At 36.5% G+C, this 18,343-nt stretch overlaps 1 protein-coding gene across 1 annotated transcript in view; it reads left to right on the top strand.

Annotated features, from left to right (window-relative positions):
* The window catches only part of VAV3 (vav guanine nucleotide exchange factor 3), a 157,698-nt gene that overhangs the window by 63,797 nt on the left and 75,558 nt on the right, over positions 1 to 18,343 (top strand). Inside the window, exons 8-15 of the mRNA XM_017834280.1 lie at positions 2,622 to 2,725; positions 4,681 to 4,780; positions 6,102 to 6,197; positions 7,829 to 7,897; positions 10,342 to 10,428; positions 10,862 to 10,947; positions 11,321 to 11,453; positions 11,787 to 11,896. Coding sequence (XP_017689769.1) covers positions 2,622 to 2,725; positions 4,681 to 4,780; positions 6,102 to 6,197; positions 7,829 to 7,897; positions 10,342 to 10,428; positions 10,862 to 10,947; positions 11,321 to 11,453; positions 11,787 to 11,896 — 785 coding nt within the window. The remainder of the gene's footprint in view (positions 1 to 2,621; positions 2,726 to 4,680; positions 4,781 to 6,101; positions 6,198 to 7,828; positions 7,898 to 10,341; positions 10,429 to 10,861; positions 10,948 to 11,320; positions 11,454 to 11,786; positions 11,897 to 18,343) is intronic.

The raw sequence follows: 18,343 nt of genomic DNA, 5'->3' as shown, positions 1-18,343 counted from the left end.
TGTCTTTACTCTGTCTGATTTTAGAGGAAGACATCAGACATGGTCTGAAGCCTCTCTCAACACAGACAAATGAAAGTAATGTTCTTTTATGAGGCCTACTGTAAAGAAAGGGTCCCCTGAGTGTGGCCGATGGGCCACATCAAACCTGTATTGCCTGTAAAATATCACCTCTGTTTTGACCATCTCTGGTGTGTCCAACAGGTTCTCAGAGTTGTAGGAGGAGATCTTGGGGGTTTTATTTTATCCTGTGGGAATCTGGTCTGTCTAAGAATGTTTTAGTTGCTGTTCCAGCATTGTCCTGATAGAAACTGAATTATGACAGTTATTACACTGATGATGATACCTGACCTTTTGCCACATTTGTCCCACTAGTAAGGTTTTCACCCTGACTCTCAATTGCTGTTATTTCCTGACTATTAGTCCAAAACACTGCCACAGATCTCGGTAACCAACTTGTCTTCTTGAATTACATCAGCTGCCCGTAGAGATCCCTTTGCTTTTGAAAACAAAAATTTATATTCTGTCTTACATTAGTGTTTCTTATTCATTACAATACGACCATGATGTGCCCTACCTAAATTACTGTAAACCTCTTTTCTAAGGCTCTGTGTGCCCAGGCATGTTGACTTACGTTTATTGAAAGACCTAATTCCAGGTAATGCGAAACACAAGAGTACGAAAAAGGCTTGCATGCTGTAAGCACAGAGAGGTCAGCTTACTCACTACTCCTTGAAGATATGTAAGGGGATCACAGAAGAACAGTAAAAAGAACAAAACCTGTTTATTTTAGTCTAGGGAGACATACAGTAAAAGTTCAAGTTGTTTTACTTTGCTTTTTGTTGTCAGCATTCAGTATTCTGCTGTTAGAAGATGGTGCTTATTTCTGACTCCAGGAGCATTTCATAGGCATCCAGTAACCTTAAAAGAAATATAGTACTTGCCTAAGCCAAAAATACTTGCAAATGCTTTGTCTGATCAGACCTTGTCTGTGTGGCAGTTCCTCAGCAGGAAGGCTGGAGGGCAGTGGAAGCTTGTTTTAAACTAAAAATAGCTGTTACACAGAGCTCTGCAGCAAACTGCAATGTGGAGAACAAGTGCTGTGTTCTCAGAACAGGATGGATTTTTCTCTGTTAAAGGGTTGTGGTGAAGAATCGTTTCCTTAGGGTGATGCTATATTCATTAAATCTTCTCTAAAAGATGTCTGCTGGACAAAATCAATTGTTGATGTAAAAATACTTTATTTTTAAGAAAAAAACCCAAACCAATTACTCCAAAATGCTCACCAGTCTAAAGAGAGTGCCTTTCACTAGGGCTCATATTTCAAAGTTTTGTCCTATAAAATGAGTGTATGGCTCTATATTTGTGTATTTCTATGTCTATTTATATGTAAGTATACGTGTATTTGTATGTACATCTATGTATATGCATGTGCACTTATGGATGCATTTGAACTATATACATGGACATACAGAGAGAGAGATGAAAGTGCATGTAACAGATACCGAAGTGTTGGAACCTACTTTAACTGTGAATGATGTTAACATCAGTTTAATTTAAAGCTGTACTTTGAATTGGAGATAGAAACTCAAAAAGACCTGTTGTCCCTGTAGTATTAAGCTGTTTTTCAGGGATATTGCTTAGATGAGTCCCTGTGCGCTCCTGAGAAAATGTGCTCCCATAATATATCCTTTGGGAAGCATTTCTGTAATAACATCTTTGTGTACTGTCACTTAAGGTTCTGAGGGTACGTCCATACAGTTGCTAGCAACTGATTTTGATCTGTCTCAAGATTTTGCTCCCTCATCAGTGATATGATTAACCTTGTATGTACTCTTAGTCTTCATCAGTGTGAAATGTTTTGACTTAGTTCACGACTCAAAATTGCGTATTATTTTTGTAGTATATAATTTACTGCATTAAATCATCTTCAGTGGTTTTCTCTTTTAAACAGTCCTCTCTTTTTCCTTGCAGTGGCATGTACACTGCTTACAGATATCCTGATTTCAAAACTTTTTAACCTGTTTTGACTTAGTTTCTTGTGAATTCTCTAACAGTATCCATACAGCGTTAAGGCTGATGCAATCTCCTGTAGTCTATGTATAATAGTGAACAAGTAAGGTGAGTTGCAACTATTACCAGAGAGCAAATCTTTCTGCAATATTCTTTTCTTTCGCTCAGGCATTAGTTGCGTGCTGTATTGGGAAACTCATTATGATTGCAGTTAATTTAGCATTAGGACATCACTAATTGACCAATGTAATGTACAAAACTAATTTTTCACAGCTCAGGGACATGAATCATTACTTCATCTTGTCACTAAAGCATTTACTTGACTTGCTTAATTTTAAAATTATCATTATAAAATGAAGGTGAATTAACAGTGCAAGTCGAAGCTAGAATAAATTAGTCTCTAATAGGTAGTTCTTGGAGTTAAGGTTTTCGTGTTGCAGTATGTAGAACATGTCACAAACCTTGAAATTAGATTCTACTCTCAAATGATCTGTTTTCTGATTTATTGAAATTAATGGGTCTAACATGAAATAATTTATTTTTTTTTAAATTCAAAGCTTTAAGCCATTCTGTTTTTAAAAGCTTTCCCCCTCCCCCTTACTGTTTTTAAGGATTTGGTGAAAATCCACAGGAATCTTACACAGGACATCAATGACTCCATTGTTAACAAAAATGATCAGAACCTATATCAAATTTTTATTAACTACAAGGAAAGGTAAGATTTAAGCATTCCTACTAATTGTGCTAATCAGTGCTCAATTTGGTATTTTATTGTATTTTTGTTGTATGAATATTTCTGAAACAGGATTAAATTCCATGTTGGTGTCCTTATTAAGTTAGTTTTGGTGTTTTGAGCCTGGAAGTCAAAATGTAACATACTGTTATATGAACCTCCCTCTTCTTAGCCCAGTTTTGGCAATATTGTTACACAGACAAGTAACATCTATATTTTTAAGGAAACTTAAATATCTTATTTTGCACAACATTTTTCACACAAATAATCCCAGATATTTTATGGCATGTACCTGTATTTTTTAACAGACCAAAAAAAGGATATATATTTGGCATATTTTAGACTAAAGAAAGTAGAAGAGGTCATAATTAAAAAAAGAGAAAGCAGGTGTAAAAGAGAAGAGAGAAGAGACTGTGCTCTTACCTTTCCCTGCCGTCCAAAGTGTGACAGTAAAGCAAACACCCTTTGCCTTCAAGGTGTGAAAGCAGCCAAGCTGGTAACAGGCCAACTGCCAGTTTGTTTTACCCACCTTTTCAGATTGTTCCTTCTGCCAGCACTGAACAGCTGTTGGGCTATATAGATGGACTTACATGCCTGTGGTACTGGGCTGAAAAACACTTGTACTGTGGGCTGCAGTGCTGACCTACCTTGAAGCAACCCTTGGGTTTTGGTTAAAAATTGGTTCCTTCTGGGACCGGAGTGGGAAAGACCTGCGGGTGATGGGTGAAGGAGGACTGTTGCAGTAAGAATAGGCTTGTGAGAAATTGGACAGCAGCATCTGGAAAACGTTAAGACAGGAGAGTTTTCTGAGGGAGGAGGGTATCCCAGACTGCTCATAAACAGTCCTGTCTTCAGAGACCCTCTGTCTCAGCTTTTGGTTTGGAGCAGGACATAGTTATTTCCCAGGCTGTTAGACTTTCTGCTGCTGTAGGAGAGAATTAGGGAAGAAGTAGTTGTTCTGGAAAATGCTTGTCTTTCAACAGTCATTCTGAAATGTGTACAAAAAGGGGAACAAAGGGCACTGAGAAGAAAGATCATGTTCATATTATAAAAGAAGGAAATAGACAGAGGTAGATTGTCTTAACTATACAGTGATTAAAAATAATCAGAAATGGTAGGTTTTAAATCAATGTCATCACTTTAGTGTGAAAAAAAGAATTAAAAGAGTGGGTAAAAGTTAGGTGAGAGAAAAAGAAACCTACGAGACTACAACAGAAGGCTCATGGGAACTCCCAAAAAAGTATCCTTCTGAAGAATATAGGATATATGAAGTAATATATGAAAAGGTGAAAGAAAAGAGCACTCTTTGCACTGGACTAGGAGAAGGAAGCACTCCATACAGAGGCAGGAAACTCCTGTCATAAACCCAGGCTCATTCAGAAAGCATTGCTTCACTTGACAACTGTTAAAAATTTCTTGAGGTTTCATGCAGTATTATTTTGATCTGAGAGCTCATATGATATAACCTGATAGAAACTATGGGATCAGTGTGGATAAACATACAGGTTCTTTAAAGGATGGCTGTAATTAATCCTATTAAGCCTGTACTACAGAATTTATTCTTTACAACCTTAGAAATCTACATTGTTATAAATACTGTTAAACAGTCTGTTTAACAGACTGTTGTACTGTTAAACAGAAGTTATTCTGCTTTTTTAATGAATCCTATATTTATCAGAACATATATATATGTGAATATTAAAGGAAATTGCAATAATTTTAGAACATTTTGAAGGTAGGGCAAAATATATTCTCCTGAATAGTCTTCCTTATATTCAGGCTGTCCATTGAACACTGGGTAAAATCAGTTCTTGCTTATTTAGGCACTGCTCCTTTTGAAAGAAGGATTGTTAACAGTTATTTGTGAAAAAATGATCAAGGTTTGTTCTTAAATAAGCAAATGTTCCTTTTATTCTTTATCTCTTGCTTTGACTTAGGTTGGTTATTTATGGACAGTACTGCAGTCAAGTGGAGATAGCAATATCGTGCTTAGACAATATCTCTAAGACAAAAGAAGATGTTAAATTGAAGTTAGAGGTATCAGTATTTTTTGATGTGCCCATATACATACATAAAATTGTGTGTTTCTGTGAATATGCCCTGCTTTCATTGAAGTAAAAAAAACTTTATGGTGACAAAATTAGTTGGACTGATAAGTGAATGTGTTTCTGTTTCTTCTCATTCTTTTGGAGCCTCTGGTCAAATGAATGTGTGCACTGTTGCAGTACACATCCTGGTACTGATGTGAGTGCAATTCTACCACTGACATTGGCAGAGTTAGGGTTTCCTTCCAGGAGGTGATCATTGGTGATACTCTTCTAGTTATCAGGACATCGCATCTAGAATACAGTTGCAGAATCGTGCAGGTTGGGAGGGACCTCTGGGCTGAACAAACCCTTGTCCCATGGCCTCACAAGGTTGTCTGCCATGACCTCTAGGTCATTTCCAGCAGAGCTGCTCCCCTGCTGAGCCCTCAGGGTGAGCATGTCCCTGGTGAGTGCATACCAGGTGGAGGGCTTTGCCTTAGTGTGAGGTTTCTGTTGGACATGCTCTTCAGAGTGTCAGCTGCACCTCCAGTCTAGTGGTGTCTGCAGATCTGCTGTGTGTAATGTGTGCCTTTTCCTGCAGATCATTGCTAAAGACACTGAAAGGGGGGGGGGCCCTGGGCAGAGCCCTCAAGAGCTCTACTTGAAACTGTCCCTCAGGTCATACAGGAAATATTAGTCACTGCACTTTTTGAGCCTCATAATCTAGTCAGTTTTTTATAAACCTGGAGCATAACATCCCAACCTGGATATTGCCATACTGTAGACTCCCCACCCATTTATAGATCTAGCCATTTCATTGTGGAAAGCAGTCAAGTAGGTCAAGCATTGATTTATCAGCAGTCAAGTAGGTCAAGCATTGATTTATCTGTGGTAAATCCATGCTGGATATTCCCATATACCTCCTTCATGTGCCCAGAAGAGGACTTGCTCCACAAGTTTTGCAGGAATTTTTGCAGAGGCTGAAGTGAGATTGACTGGCCTATAGTTTTCAAGATTACCTTTTCACTTTTTTTTTTTAATAAGTGTATATATATATTTTTTTTTTTTTTCAAATTGCATGGAATGACTGATTTCTGTTGTCTTTGTTCTAGTCTCTCATGCATGTTCAAATATCTAAAAACAAGTGCTTAGACCCAGTCCTTTTTTGCTTAGCAATTATTGCCATGTTAAATGTTTTCCTTCATTTTGTTGATATTCTTTATCACAAGTTTAATATAGTTCCTTATATGTCACTGAATTGTCATGTATATCACGTGAATAGTTTTGTTTTCTTGCTCTATTGTCTTATTCTTTCTTCTGCTTTGAACTAGGAATGTTCCAAGAGGGCCAATAATGGTAAATTTACATTGCGAGATCTACTGGTGGTTCCAATGCAGAGAGTACTAAAATACCACCTACTGCTCCAGGTAGTTTATTTTTGAAATTTAAAGGGACTGAGAGAAAACTGTGATTGTTTATTGTCAGTGGATTGTAAGAATGAGAGCTAAATGTCTTTATCAAAGGAAGGTGATTGATGTTTCCCTAGATTTTTACAAAATAAAATTCAGTCAAGTGCAAGGTTTCTCACAGAGATGGTTCTTCAGAGCTGAAGCATACCTGGGGAAAAAAAGAATAAAATACAATTGTTTCCCCCATATCTGAACCTTTAATTCTTGGTATGTTTGAAATGATTAGTGGTACCAAATTATAATCACGGTACTTTGAAGTGTGAACCATTACCCCCTAAAAGAGGAAACCGGACCATACATATAGTGTACTTTTAAGATATTTCTTTGCTGTCATAAATTACAATTAAGCCATATTTATTTTGAAATGCTTCTTGTTATAGCCCACAAAGCATTAGCCTTTGCAGTTAGTCCTGTAATAAGGGTGGAGAGTCTTATAAATTTAATTTGATAGCTGTGCCAGGAGACTCATTAGTTCAACTGCAAAGAAATGTATTACTATATTAGACTGTCAACCCTGCTGATGCTTGTAAAATGTCATTTTAAAAAGATCTACCATATCTATGTGGAGCATAATTTTGACTCTGCAGAACAACATGCATTCTGCAATATTAAATTTTTGAAATACTTCTGTAAATGAGTCATCAATATTTTGATCAGTGGAAAATTGGAAAAAACCAAAATGAGTGGCACAGCTTCTTAAAAAAATCTTACGATATGAGTAATGATTTTATAATCAATGTATATTATGAAAAGATTATATACAATATGTCATTGTGCTGTGTGTGACACTATAGTACACATTGTACAAGAAAGAAATATTTTATGGACTTGGAAAGAAAAAAATGAGTAAATTATTCAAATTGTAATGTGAAGTATTGATACTTATTATTTAATTTCCCATGATTTTACTAACTTATGTGAGCTGAAATGTATGATTCTTTTCTCAAATTACAAAGATGGAATGACCTGTTTCCCCAAGATGTTAGGTTTTCACTTCATAAAGCCTCAAAAGCCCCTGTATTTTCCATATGGGAAGTGACTAAAAGAATTCTTTGAATGTGTACCTTTTGATTTCAGTATCTCTTCTGAGTCAGGTTTATCTTAGGTTTAATGAGACAGTGACTTCTTTTAAGCAGTGCACAATTTAGCTGAGGTTTTATTGCCAGCACGCATCCATCCCTCTCTGCGGACAAGTGAGTGCTTTGGAATGGGATGATGTACCATACAGCAATGTACAAATGAACTCGAGTGTTTACCTGGGCTTTCAGCATGCACATACAGTAATGATCTGATTTGGCAAGTTTTAAGTGCTAGGCAGACCAAATTAGCTTCTCGTGATGGTTCATTAGCAGCTAGTCAGTGTTTAGGCTGTACAGCAATCATTCTTAAACAACTTGCCAATTATCTGTCTGCAATAGTCCCCACTCAGTGATAGGCTCCTCACTGTGGAGATGAAAATGCCAGTTCTTGGGTTGTGTTTTCTGGTTTTGGCTTCTTTTTTTTTTTTTTTCGGTGGGGATGAGCAATGACAATTTCAATGTATAAACTGACAAATAGTGAGTGGAAAGTTTTAACTGCTCTGTCCACAGGAGCTAGTAAAGCACACTACTGATCTCATGGAGAAAGCAAATCTAAAGCTGGCCCTTGATGCAATGAAGGTGAGTATTCATGGCAATGAAGTATTTATGTCTATTGACACTTAGAATGGTAGCTCAGAACTCTATTTCTTGGAGGAGATAATGTTTTTTACACAAATCAAATGTATTTTCACAGATCACCGTGAGCTTTGTGTGTCATGGCAAGTATATAGTCAAGGGCTTTGCTCCAGTCTAGGAAACAAGTTCAGTAGTTTTCTGAAGTAGAGGGTTTACGAAGTGGAACTTCCCCATTTCAGTTCACTTTTGGATGATTTTGCTATCATATAATAAAATGAAAAACAGCTGCTTCAATCCTGTTGGTCTCACTTCTGAAATTTAGGAATATTTCTACCACTGTAAATCAATTCAAATCAAGGTCAGTAGTTTCCCAGTGAGATGGAGAGTTATCTTTGTTTACAAGACTTGTTTTTTTCATCTTAATATGATCTCTCTGTCTTTACCTTTGAAAGCAGTAGTGTCTCCCTGGAGGTAGAATATCTGTCACCGTACCTTCACCTGCAAGTGGTACAAACAAATGCTTTACTGAATAGCTGTGCTGCCTTATGTTTATTATGTGTTCTTCTGCACAGCTTCAGGAAGGAAGCACAGTTCTGCTTTAGTTAGCTTCATGGCATGAATGGTGACATTCATGTGCTGGAATTGGGAAATTTTTTCAGTCTTTTGTGGGGAAAGGGGGAAAGAAGCCAACATGACATAAGTTATGTTTGCTTCTGTTGTAATCTGTATGGTCCACAGAAGATGCTGAAATCAGACTAAGTTAGTTTTGGGTCACACAGCTGTCTCATATTTTGTGACTGTCTTGAAAGCCTGGAATACTGACCAGCTTACAAATGAGATTTTGTTTCCCCTATTTGTTATCCATTTTTGTGCAGTGAATGCAGAGAGAGGGACACCATGATAATTTCCTTCGGAGAGATGCCTGAAAATAGATGGCACTGTGTTGCTTCCATCTAGTGGCAAGCTGTACATCCTGGCTGCTGCTAATTGGCTAGGAAAATAATTCCGGTTTTTATTTATCCCTGCTTTTTCATTCCCATTTGCTGCCTTGCTTCATTGTTGGTGTCTGTTGGACTGAAAATCAAAGAAATCTCTCGCCAGCCTCTGGCTGTGGCAGATTTGTGCTGGCCGGCAGGACATAACCAGACAATTAAAAACCAAAAAAAACCCCACCCCCAATCCCTCCCCTTCCAAACACCCAAAACCTCCAAGGTATGAACATCTCTCCTTAAGGTTGCAGCATTGTTCCCATCCTGATTTACTGTAGTCCTTGCCATTGTAGTTGAAGTAACAGTGCAGCATTGGTGTTTTGCTTCTAACAACCCTAGTGTCTCCGCTTGAAAAGAAAATGTCTTTGGAAAAACTGCTTGCAAAGTGGTACTGCCCCTAAGGAAAGAAATTTTTAGGAAGGATTATGCTGTTGGATTTCTTCTAGCAGCAAGAAAGGAGGTTATTTAATTTCTAAACTAACTTTAAAGACTGACGTGAATGTATCCTGCACAGATCCATTTGGGAAGCTAGCATAATGATTGTAGCTATTCATAGATTCTGATTAAAAACAGCTTAGGAAGAAGATGTGTCGTCCTCCCACCCTCCAAATTTGTGACCATATTGAAGGGATACTTTAAAAGCAACCTAGGAAGATCTGAATGCCTTTTCCAGCTGCTGTTCTCAGCATCTCTGACCTTACCAATTACATCTCCTGCTCACTCCTCATCTCTAGCCATAAACAGAGAAACCCCAGCAAATTGTCACTATTGCTCAAGCATGTTCAGAGCATTTTAAAGGCTTTAGTGAAATGTGTACAGTACATGTTCTGGTGAAGGGCACAATAATGATCTCAACCTGTGACTTCAGGTAGTATATCCCCTCTAAAGCCCCTTTTAAAATCTGCTGTGTAATGACTTCTCTCTGCTGTGCAACAGTAAGAGCAAAATCCTACTACTGGAGCTGCAGCTGCTTCTCTTCTAATGAGCACCCAGGTTTATGATACGTTTACACCTTACGTTCTGGTTTTGAGATGTCTTACATTCTGCTCTATGCTCTATTTACCTTCTATTTATGCTTCTATTTACCTCAGATATTCAGTGTTGCTGACTGCTTTTTCAGCAGTGTGCTGCAGAAATTACATTTCCATCTTTAATCTTGTAAATAAGACCTTAATGAAATTCAGAAAAAAATCAGACCTTTTTTACTCTTTATTACTAGTTTCCCTCTTTCTTGATACTAAATGTGTGTTTCAATAGATATAATGAAGAGAGTTGTAAATATTTATTTAGGCATGCATAATGGTAATTCTTGAACATTAATTCAGTAATTTCAGAAGAAATTACTAAATATGCTGATAAGTCAAAGATAAAATTAGAAATAAATTTGTCAAAATAATGTATTAAATTAGCCTGTTATAGAAAATTATTTTTCCCTCCTTTTTGCTGTTGGTACTCTAGGACTTGGCTCAATATGTAAATGAAGTAAAGAGAGATAATGAAACTCTTCGTGAAATTAGACAGTTTCAACTATCAATAGAGAATCTGGTATGTGATTTTTTTAAAATTTATATGCCATTTTTGAATAACTGTTGATTAAAAATATTGATAGATGCATTTTTTCCTAATTTCATATGAGATTATAAGTACTCTTGTTAATATTTAATGTAAATGTACTTTGTTTGGTTTAGAATGACATGAATATTTAAAGTACAGAAATCTCTGCTAGTTTGGGTGCCTGTAGTTAAATATTTTTGCTTAGTTCAAGATATATATTTGTATAGTGACTTGGATGTTTTTGTAATGGGAAAACCTTTCCCATTTGAAGACAAAAATAGAATGGACTGATTCTTTATAGCAGTTTAGATGTTAGCGAGGAAAAGATGATGTTTTCTGGTCTGCATAGTCCTTTTTTTGGGGTAAAAGGAGTGAGTGGTCACAATTTTGCTGTATTGAATCATACATATTACTTCTGTTTCAGAATCATTCCCTCTTACAATATGGAAGACCTCAAGGTGATGGGGAAATTAGGATAACGACATTAGACAAACGTGCGAGGCAAGACAGGTGATGGCACAACTTGTGGTATCTGCTGCTAAAACCCTGTAAAGTAAATTTTGGTAGAGTTGAGGTCACCTCAGTGATTCTTGAGTACTTCCCATTCACTGTACATTGACAGAGCTGATCTTCTGTTTGCCAAGTGAATTTGCAAAGTGATTAATAGAAAATTAGCTATTACATTATTATCTAAGATCACTAAGTCCCTGGCAAGTAGTAAGTCTTGAACAAAAGGACTTTCAGTGTTTGTTGTTTTATTAGTCAGTAGTTTAGTTCTTCATCTTCAAAATTTTAAGTGCCACTGGCAAAAGTGTGTAAAATAAGACTTTTGGTGTTAGCTTTCTGGAGTATTTTTAACCATCTTTATGCTGTATTTTTGTAGGCACATCTTCTTGTTTGATCTAGCTGTAATTGTTTGCAAACGAAGAGGTGATAATTATGAAATGAAGGAAATAATAGATCTTCAGAAATACAAAATTACAAACAACCCCACTACTGATAAAGAAAATAAAAAGGTAAATATTTGTTGCTAATTCAATTAAAATGTATACTTTTACTAACAGTTTGAAGCTTTTTGCAGGAGTTGAGAATGTAAATACAATTTCTTTAAGAAACTTTGCTTTATATGTAAGCTGAAGTGAATATTTAGGAATTTCAGCTTTTGCTTATTTTGATGTAATTAAATAATTTGAGTAAGTCGTTCTCAAGGAACATAAAAATGTGATGTTGCTGTTCCCAAAATGAGTGAATTAAAGGACATACAAATGCTTTATTATTTTTTCCTTTTTTTTTTCCACTTTCCTTTCTTCAATACTGATGACCTTTGTATTGCAAATCTTTTTGTGCAGTGGTCTTATGGCTTCTACCTCATTCATATCCAAGGTGAAAATGGTTTAGAAGTTTATTGCAAAACTAAAGACTTGAAGAAAAAATGGCTTGAACAATTTCAGATGGCTCTGTAAGTATTTTTATTAAGATAGAATCACATTCATTAGTCATGTAAGAATATAATTTAAATTATGCTGAACTTCTTTCATATGTTAATGCAGTGTAATTATCTATTTTATTTGACATTCTGAGAAACAGCTGATTGACATCTTCATGAATAGAGTATTTCCCTGAATTTCCTCTTGGAAAAGAAAGAGGGCACTCTAGGCTATGTAGTACTTTCCAGCTTTGCTGCTAAAACTGTTTTAGTAGTGCTGTCTTAAGCAACCACGGGGAAATATTAATTACATTAACAATAAATATCTATTATAATAGTGACATTTTTTCCTCTCCCGTTTTAATTTTTGACTAATTGAAGTGTGTTTCTGAAGGTGATGCTGATGGTTTGAGAGCGGATCCTGGCACCTTTCCTAGTGGCTTTTAACTAATTTATTAGTTAGTATTTGGATCAGGTTGCATGGCATATTAAATTTAGTTTCAAAAGGCTGATTTCTTCTTGTCAGAAAGGCAAACATGATTATTGACACCTCAGGTATTCTGATTAAATTTAAAACATGCGAACAAGGGAATTGGATGACAGGGTGATGCTTGGTTTATGGAAAGGAAAAATGTGAGGGGGAATGAGATAATCCCAGTGCAAACAGACAACATTAATAATGGGGGTTTGAGATGTGGTTGTAAAGGTATGTGGATTCAGGAGAAAGACTGTTCTGAGCTGATTTGAGTGAAACTTGTTTATAGGCTGTATACATTTTTTACAAACCTTAGTATAATGAGTGCTAATGATTTAAATGGAAACATAAAGGAGGAGAGTCTGGGCTGGACAGATAAAATAAAGCCTGGTTATGAGGATTCCCATCTTGCTGATTTTTGTTGAAGATAAAAATAGCACGTTTTGTAATGAAAACAGATGTTTATTTGCATGTGTGCCTCTTTTTGTCCTTGTGATCTCCCTGCTATACTTTGTGTAATGTCATAATTATACTTACTTAAAACATATATGAAAAGTGGGGATCTCAGATTTATCAATTTCTGCATTGCAACTATTTATCACTCTTCGGCTGTCGTGGCTCAGTGCACAAGAAAACCCAACCAACCAAACCAAAACTCAGGCAAGGAGCTAAGGAGAGGTGGAGAGTGCTATGGTTTTTTTCCTGTTTCTTTCCCAACATTTCTATAGTTCTGTGCAGGACTGTTCCCCCTGCCCCTCTTCATGTGTGATGAGTGAGTGCTGATCTTACCCTTATGCAGTATAAGGTGCTAGCCAGCACTGGAGCATGTCTCTGTGACCAGGGGGTTATTGCTGCCGCTTGCCCTGTGTGAGCGGAGTGGACAGGACCTGAATGGTTGACAAGATCATGTGCCACTTCTTTCCTCTTGGGCAGATGGGTTTGGCCTTTGAAAATGGGGTGTGGTGTCAGCCTTGTTTTGCTTGGTTGGTTGTCCTTTTTGTAAACCCATACCTCTATTTTAAGCTCTTTCTGTGTGGCTTAAAGCTGTAATGCAGAGGCACAGGAACTGGAGCAGCAAGATCAGGGCTGAGGTGCAACATGATATAGTGGCATTATTGCTATATCCTTTCTGAAGTTTTTATTACTTACCCCCAACTCCATTACATGGGCTTGATTTCATAGCACATTTCCCTCAGCACCTCTCCCAAAACATACCTTGGTGCATGTAGCAATAATTATGTTCTAATGCATGTTGAGACATGAGAGTTTGTATTTGGGAATAAACTAAGCCAAGTGTTTTGAACAGTTGCTTGGTTGCTTTGATTTGTTGTTTTCAGGGGTCTTATAGTCTACTGTGTAGATTAACTCTTCTGCTCTGAAAAGTAGCCACGACTGAAATTAGGCTCTTATTCATCCTACTCAGTTATAACTGCTGCTTCTATAGGCAAAATACGTTTCATTACTTAAAAATTTGACAAGACTGCAAAACCAGCACTGCTGAAGGGGTGAATGACATTGGGTTTTGATTACCAGAAATGATATTGTTTACTGAGGTCCAGCCAGAAATTTCAATGCAGTTTTGTTGCCTTTGGAATAGCAGTCTGTATGAAGTCAGTTTTGTGTGTTTATCTAAGAATGTAATAAGAGAACAAATTAGGATCTCTCTTATTATTTTTAAATTAAGAATTAACCCTGTTGCCACTACAACAGTCTTACAGGCATAATTGTTAGCTAGGCTGTACATTTTTTTTTCGATCTTAGATGTTTATACCAGTGTATGAAGAACAGTGATGATAGTTATATTGACTGAAAAAGCACCTACTGTTGAGATGCTGTTGTTGAGAAGTATGAAACAGAGGAGAACACTGCTTTGCTGGCTGGATTTAGGTTTGGAGGGCAGGAATACATTAGGCATACTTGATATGGAAAATCTCTAAAGGAGGGATGGATGAAACCCCAGTGCAATTTCCAGAGCGTTTCTTTTCAGACAAGTAAGTTTCTTTGAGAAAGCCGGTTTCACAAAGCTGTGAACCTATTCTGCCTCTTAGCCAACTCTGTAGTGTGTGGTGAGTTGTTTTGTTTTGAGGGAGCTTGGAAATGGTGGGTTATTGGTCATAGGAAGCTGAGTAAATTGTTTTTGTTCATATGGAAGCTCTGTTGCTACAGTATGTATTTGCTGTTTTACTGAGACTATTGCTTTATTTAGCTATGGTGTGGCTGCACTGAGATTCTTGTTGACCTATACACTGTTAAGTTCCACAGCTGAGGCTGATCACTCACCTTCTCCCCCACCCTCCTCCCCCTGCCCCCCAAAGAAAAAAGGTTTATTGTCTGCAACCTTCAAAATTGCTGGTTGTTTGGGAGAACTAGATTTTCTAGATCAGAGTAAAATGAAGCAGGACACTGGGGCAGCACAATTAATATTGCTGTCAGGCTGTTGAAGTTGAAACTGTGGTTGGACTCAGAAATCTGATGAATTGTGAAAGTTTTTGTAAAGCTGACAGGCAGAGACCAGCAGACAATGTTTTAACAGGGGCCATTATATCACAAGTGCCTGAGTTCTGCCTTGGTGTGCCTCTTCTCTCACTGATATGAATGGAAGTTCACATGCACAGGGGCAGTGTAACCTGCTTATTCCCTGGGATGAGATGTGATGCTTAACTGTGACAGTGGCCAATTTGAGCAGTTCTATTTTGTTCTTGGACCTTTGTTCATAGCAGTGGATGAGCCTGTAGCTCTGTGGGTAAATAAAAATCTTTTAAGATAGTGTTACAAAGACTTGACTGTACTAGTGGAACGCTTAAATTTGGTCAAGCATGTCAAATAGTAGTGGTTTAAATGCAGAGTCATTCCATATCCAAGATAATATTAATAGAAGTGTACAGCCAAATTACTGTAGTTAAATACTCATCCAAATGAGAGACATCATGTATTAAGTGAAAGTTTGTCAGCAGTGTGATGAAGTGCATGGTTTATTTGCTGTAACTAAGTAATTTAAAACTTCAAAAGTGATTGTGTGACTCAATTTTTTTGTGTTTTCTAGTAGCATAGCTTGTCTAATCCCTTTCCTCCTGTATTAAAAACAACCAGAAGTATCAGAACAAATATGTAATGTCTCAATATACCTTCAAATTACATAAAATGTTAGATCCTGTCATGTTATTCAACTTATGGTAAAAGGTAGGAGTGTTGACTGCTTTTTTTTTTTTCTAGAAAGCTCTTCTACAAATGCTTTTTTTGGTTTTAAAAATGCTTATTTTTAAAAATAGTTGACTGATATGTGTGTCAATGAATTTATGCTAACCATACTTTATTAAAAGAAAAATTCTTTGAAAGGTGAGGTTGTCCTCCTCTATTGTATACATATTTTATGTATGTACCTCAGTTATATAACTTTGGAACTACTTAGCTGACTAATTATCGGGCTTAATTTCTTATTATGTAGTGACTCTTTTTGTGATAAATTTAATTCTTTTATTTCCTCTTGAGAGGATGGAATAAATACTGAAAGAAAACCTGTTGATTATTACTACAGCTGTCTCATGCCGGCACTTAACGTTTGCTTCCACCCACTAAATATTTCTTTGTGTGTAGTTTATTTCTTGGTCACAGTAGAGCATGGAGCAGGTGTGTGTTCTCTTCCTCACAGTGGCAGAGATCTTTTTCCATGAAAGGCCACAGATTGTTTTCCTACTGACAGGATTTGAATCCATTAGTGTAATATGACATACAATATCTTATGGTGGTTTGTGCTGGATCTGTTTTGTCATCATGATGCCCAGTTTGCTAATTTAATTAAGCCTTTCTCTAGTTTCTCAATTATGGTTTTAATCTGCTCTAAAAATGACCATCAGCAAACTTGACTCCTGTATAGAACCATCTTACACATATACGCAATTTAAAGAAGAATTTAGGCTGGAGGGGTGTGTGGAAATTGTTGGCCTCAGTCTTCTGCAGGGCTTAGCTTGCTCAGGGCTGTGTCATCTTGAGTTTGGTCCTGCTGATTTTCAAGATGCATGGAACCAATATTGCAAAGTCTCTTGCAACAGTGTTCTAGCGTGCTTTTTAATTAGGCTTTACTCAATATCTCCCTTTCACAAACTGAGAAATGTATGAAAACATCTTGCAGGCAGAGAAACAGGCCTTTTTTCTTAATGTACTCAGTTAAAATTTCACCTTCAGTAACTGAAATAGCAGTGTTAATATCATGTCTAATTAATAAAGCCTGAAAAATCAGTGGGAAACTCATGAATATTATAGTGATTAGGGTATGCATTAATTGTATGGAGTTTATGAATCTGTTTTTTTGTTTGTTTGTTTTGTTTTAATACTGAAATAAAAGCTATTTCAGACATGTATGGTTCTCAAAAAGCGGTAGTTTTAGTTTTAATCACACTGTACTTTGTTTTCGGTAACTAGAGAGTTAGTGTAGCAGCTCAAGTGTAGTCTAACATGTTTTTGAAAAATTCCTGCTTCAGTTCAACATAAATTCACACCTCATAACTCAAGGGACACAGGACCTATAATCCGATATTGAGGAAATAATCCCCAGATTCATTGATTATCAAACCTGGTAGGTGTGCAGACAACAGTTTAGATTAGAGAGACTACGTAAATTGTAGATAGAACTCACTGGTTTTCTTAATTTTAAAGAAAACTAATACAAGACACAAGGTAGCTGAAAAGTGTTCTTACCTATTATCATACGTATTTCCAAATTTGCTTTGCACTCTGACTAATGACATTGGTCAGATTCAGCTCAAATAGATCTGTTCCCTCAGTGCATTAATAATGCATGTGCATTAAGATTTCTTCTGAGAGAATATTTGAGCTCTGACATACTGAACACTGACATATTAAATTAAAGCTTTCTTATCAGACAATTTTAAAAGCCTTAGATGTCTGCTGCATTTTTCAAATAACCTGCAAAGGTGTTTCACTTGTACCAACCTCACATAGGTTACCAAAGCAATAAACAAACATGTCTGCCTGGGCTTTTTCATCAGTATAAATATTGCAATACTGCAAAAATGAATGCCAAGTTCATGTCTGCCAAAGAGGAATGGTTGCTGTTCTTTGCTGTGACTTCAGTTGGTTTTGATCAAGTGTTTTTCAGGGTTATAAGCAATCATTCACAACATATTTATAGTTATAAAATTTCTTTAGATTATTCCAGATACAGCAAGAACTGTGTGAAGATGCTGTATATGATTAAGAGCACAGTGTAAGGACAGCATAAAATGTGAAAGCAAACCAGAATTTATGAAAACAGTGGGTAAACACTTGGAGATGATAAATATACTGTGATATTATGTCTTCTGGTTCACAAAAGTCAAAGCTATCCCAGTCCTAATGTTTTTTACAACTTACCTTACAACATGTGAGGTATATTACTATGAAAATTAATAAGTGTTTCTTTAAATTCCATGAAATAAATTTGTAGTGACACTACATCATAAAAATGAAGTATCACCATCTAAATATTGAGGGGTTTTGTGCAAGGAGACTTTTTTCAGTGTTAAAATATAGAATGCTGCATTACATGTTTGCCTTGATACTTTGGCTATATGAATAGCTTCTCCCTGCAAACCAATGCAGCCTTTTTTCTTAGCAGATACAGGTGTTTGTCCAGTAATTTTAAAGTTTATGGCTTTATAAATTCTGTATTTTCATGTTTTTTCCGTCCAAAACATATACATTTGTCTTAAGCTAAGCGTAAATATGTAACAAAATATTTAAAGCTTATCAATACGAGCAACGGGTAAATTTGGATTTGTAAGACTTAGAACTTTCACAAATAAGGCTCAACCAGTGAATATTAAAGTATGTAAAGTATCGATGCTTTTGATTTACAAATACTGATGTATGACAGAGCTTTGTTCCGATCAGGTAGTGTTCAAAAATGTTATACAGGAATAGATTAGCTCAAAGCAGTCCATCTCCCACGCTTTTCAGGGAAGTTGACTGATAAGGAAGAAAAGGAAAGCTATTATCTTGTTTGAAAC

The sequence above is a fragment of the Lepidothrix coronata genome, unplaced genomic scaffold (assembly GCF_001604755.1).
Source record: "Lepidothrix coronata isolate B3197 unplaced genomic scaffold, Lepidothrix_coronata-1.0 Scaffold231, whole genome shotgun sequence".
NCBI classification, from domain to species: Eukaryota; Metazoa; Chordata; class Aves; order Passeriformes; family Pipridae; genus Lepidothrix; species Lepidothrix coronata.
The sequence above is the reverse complement of the archived record's forward strand: the minus strand, read 5'-3'. Positions and strand labels throughout refer to the sequence as shown.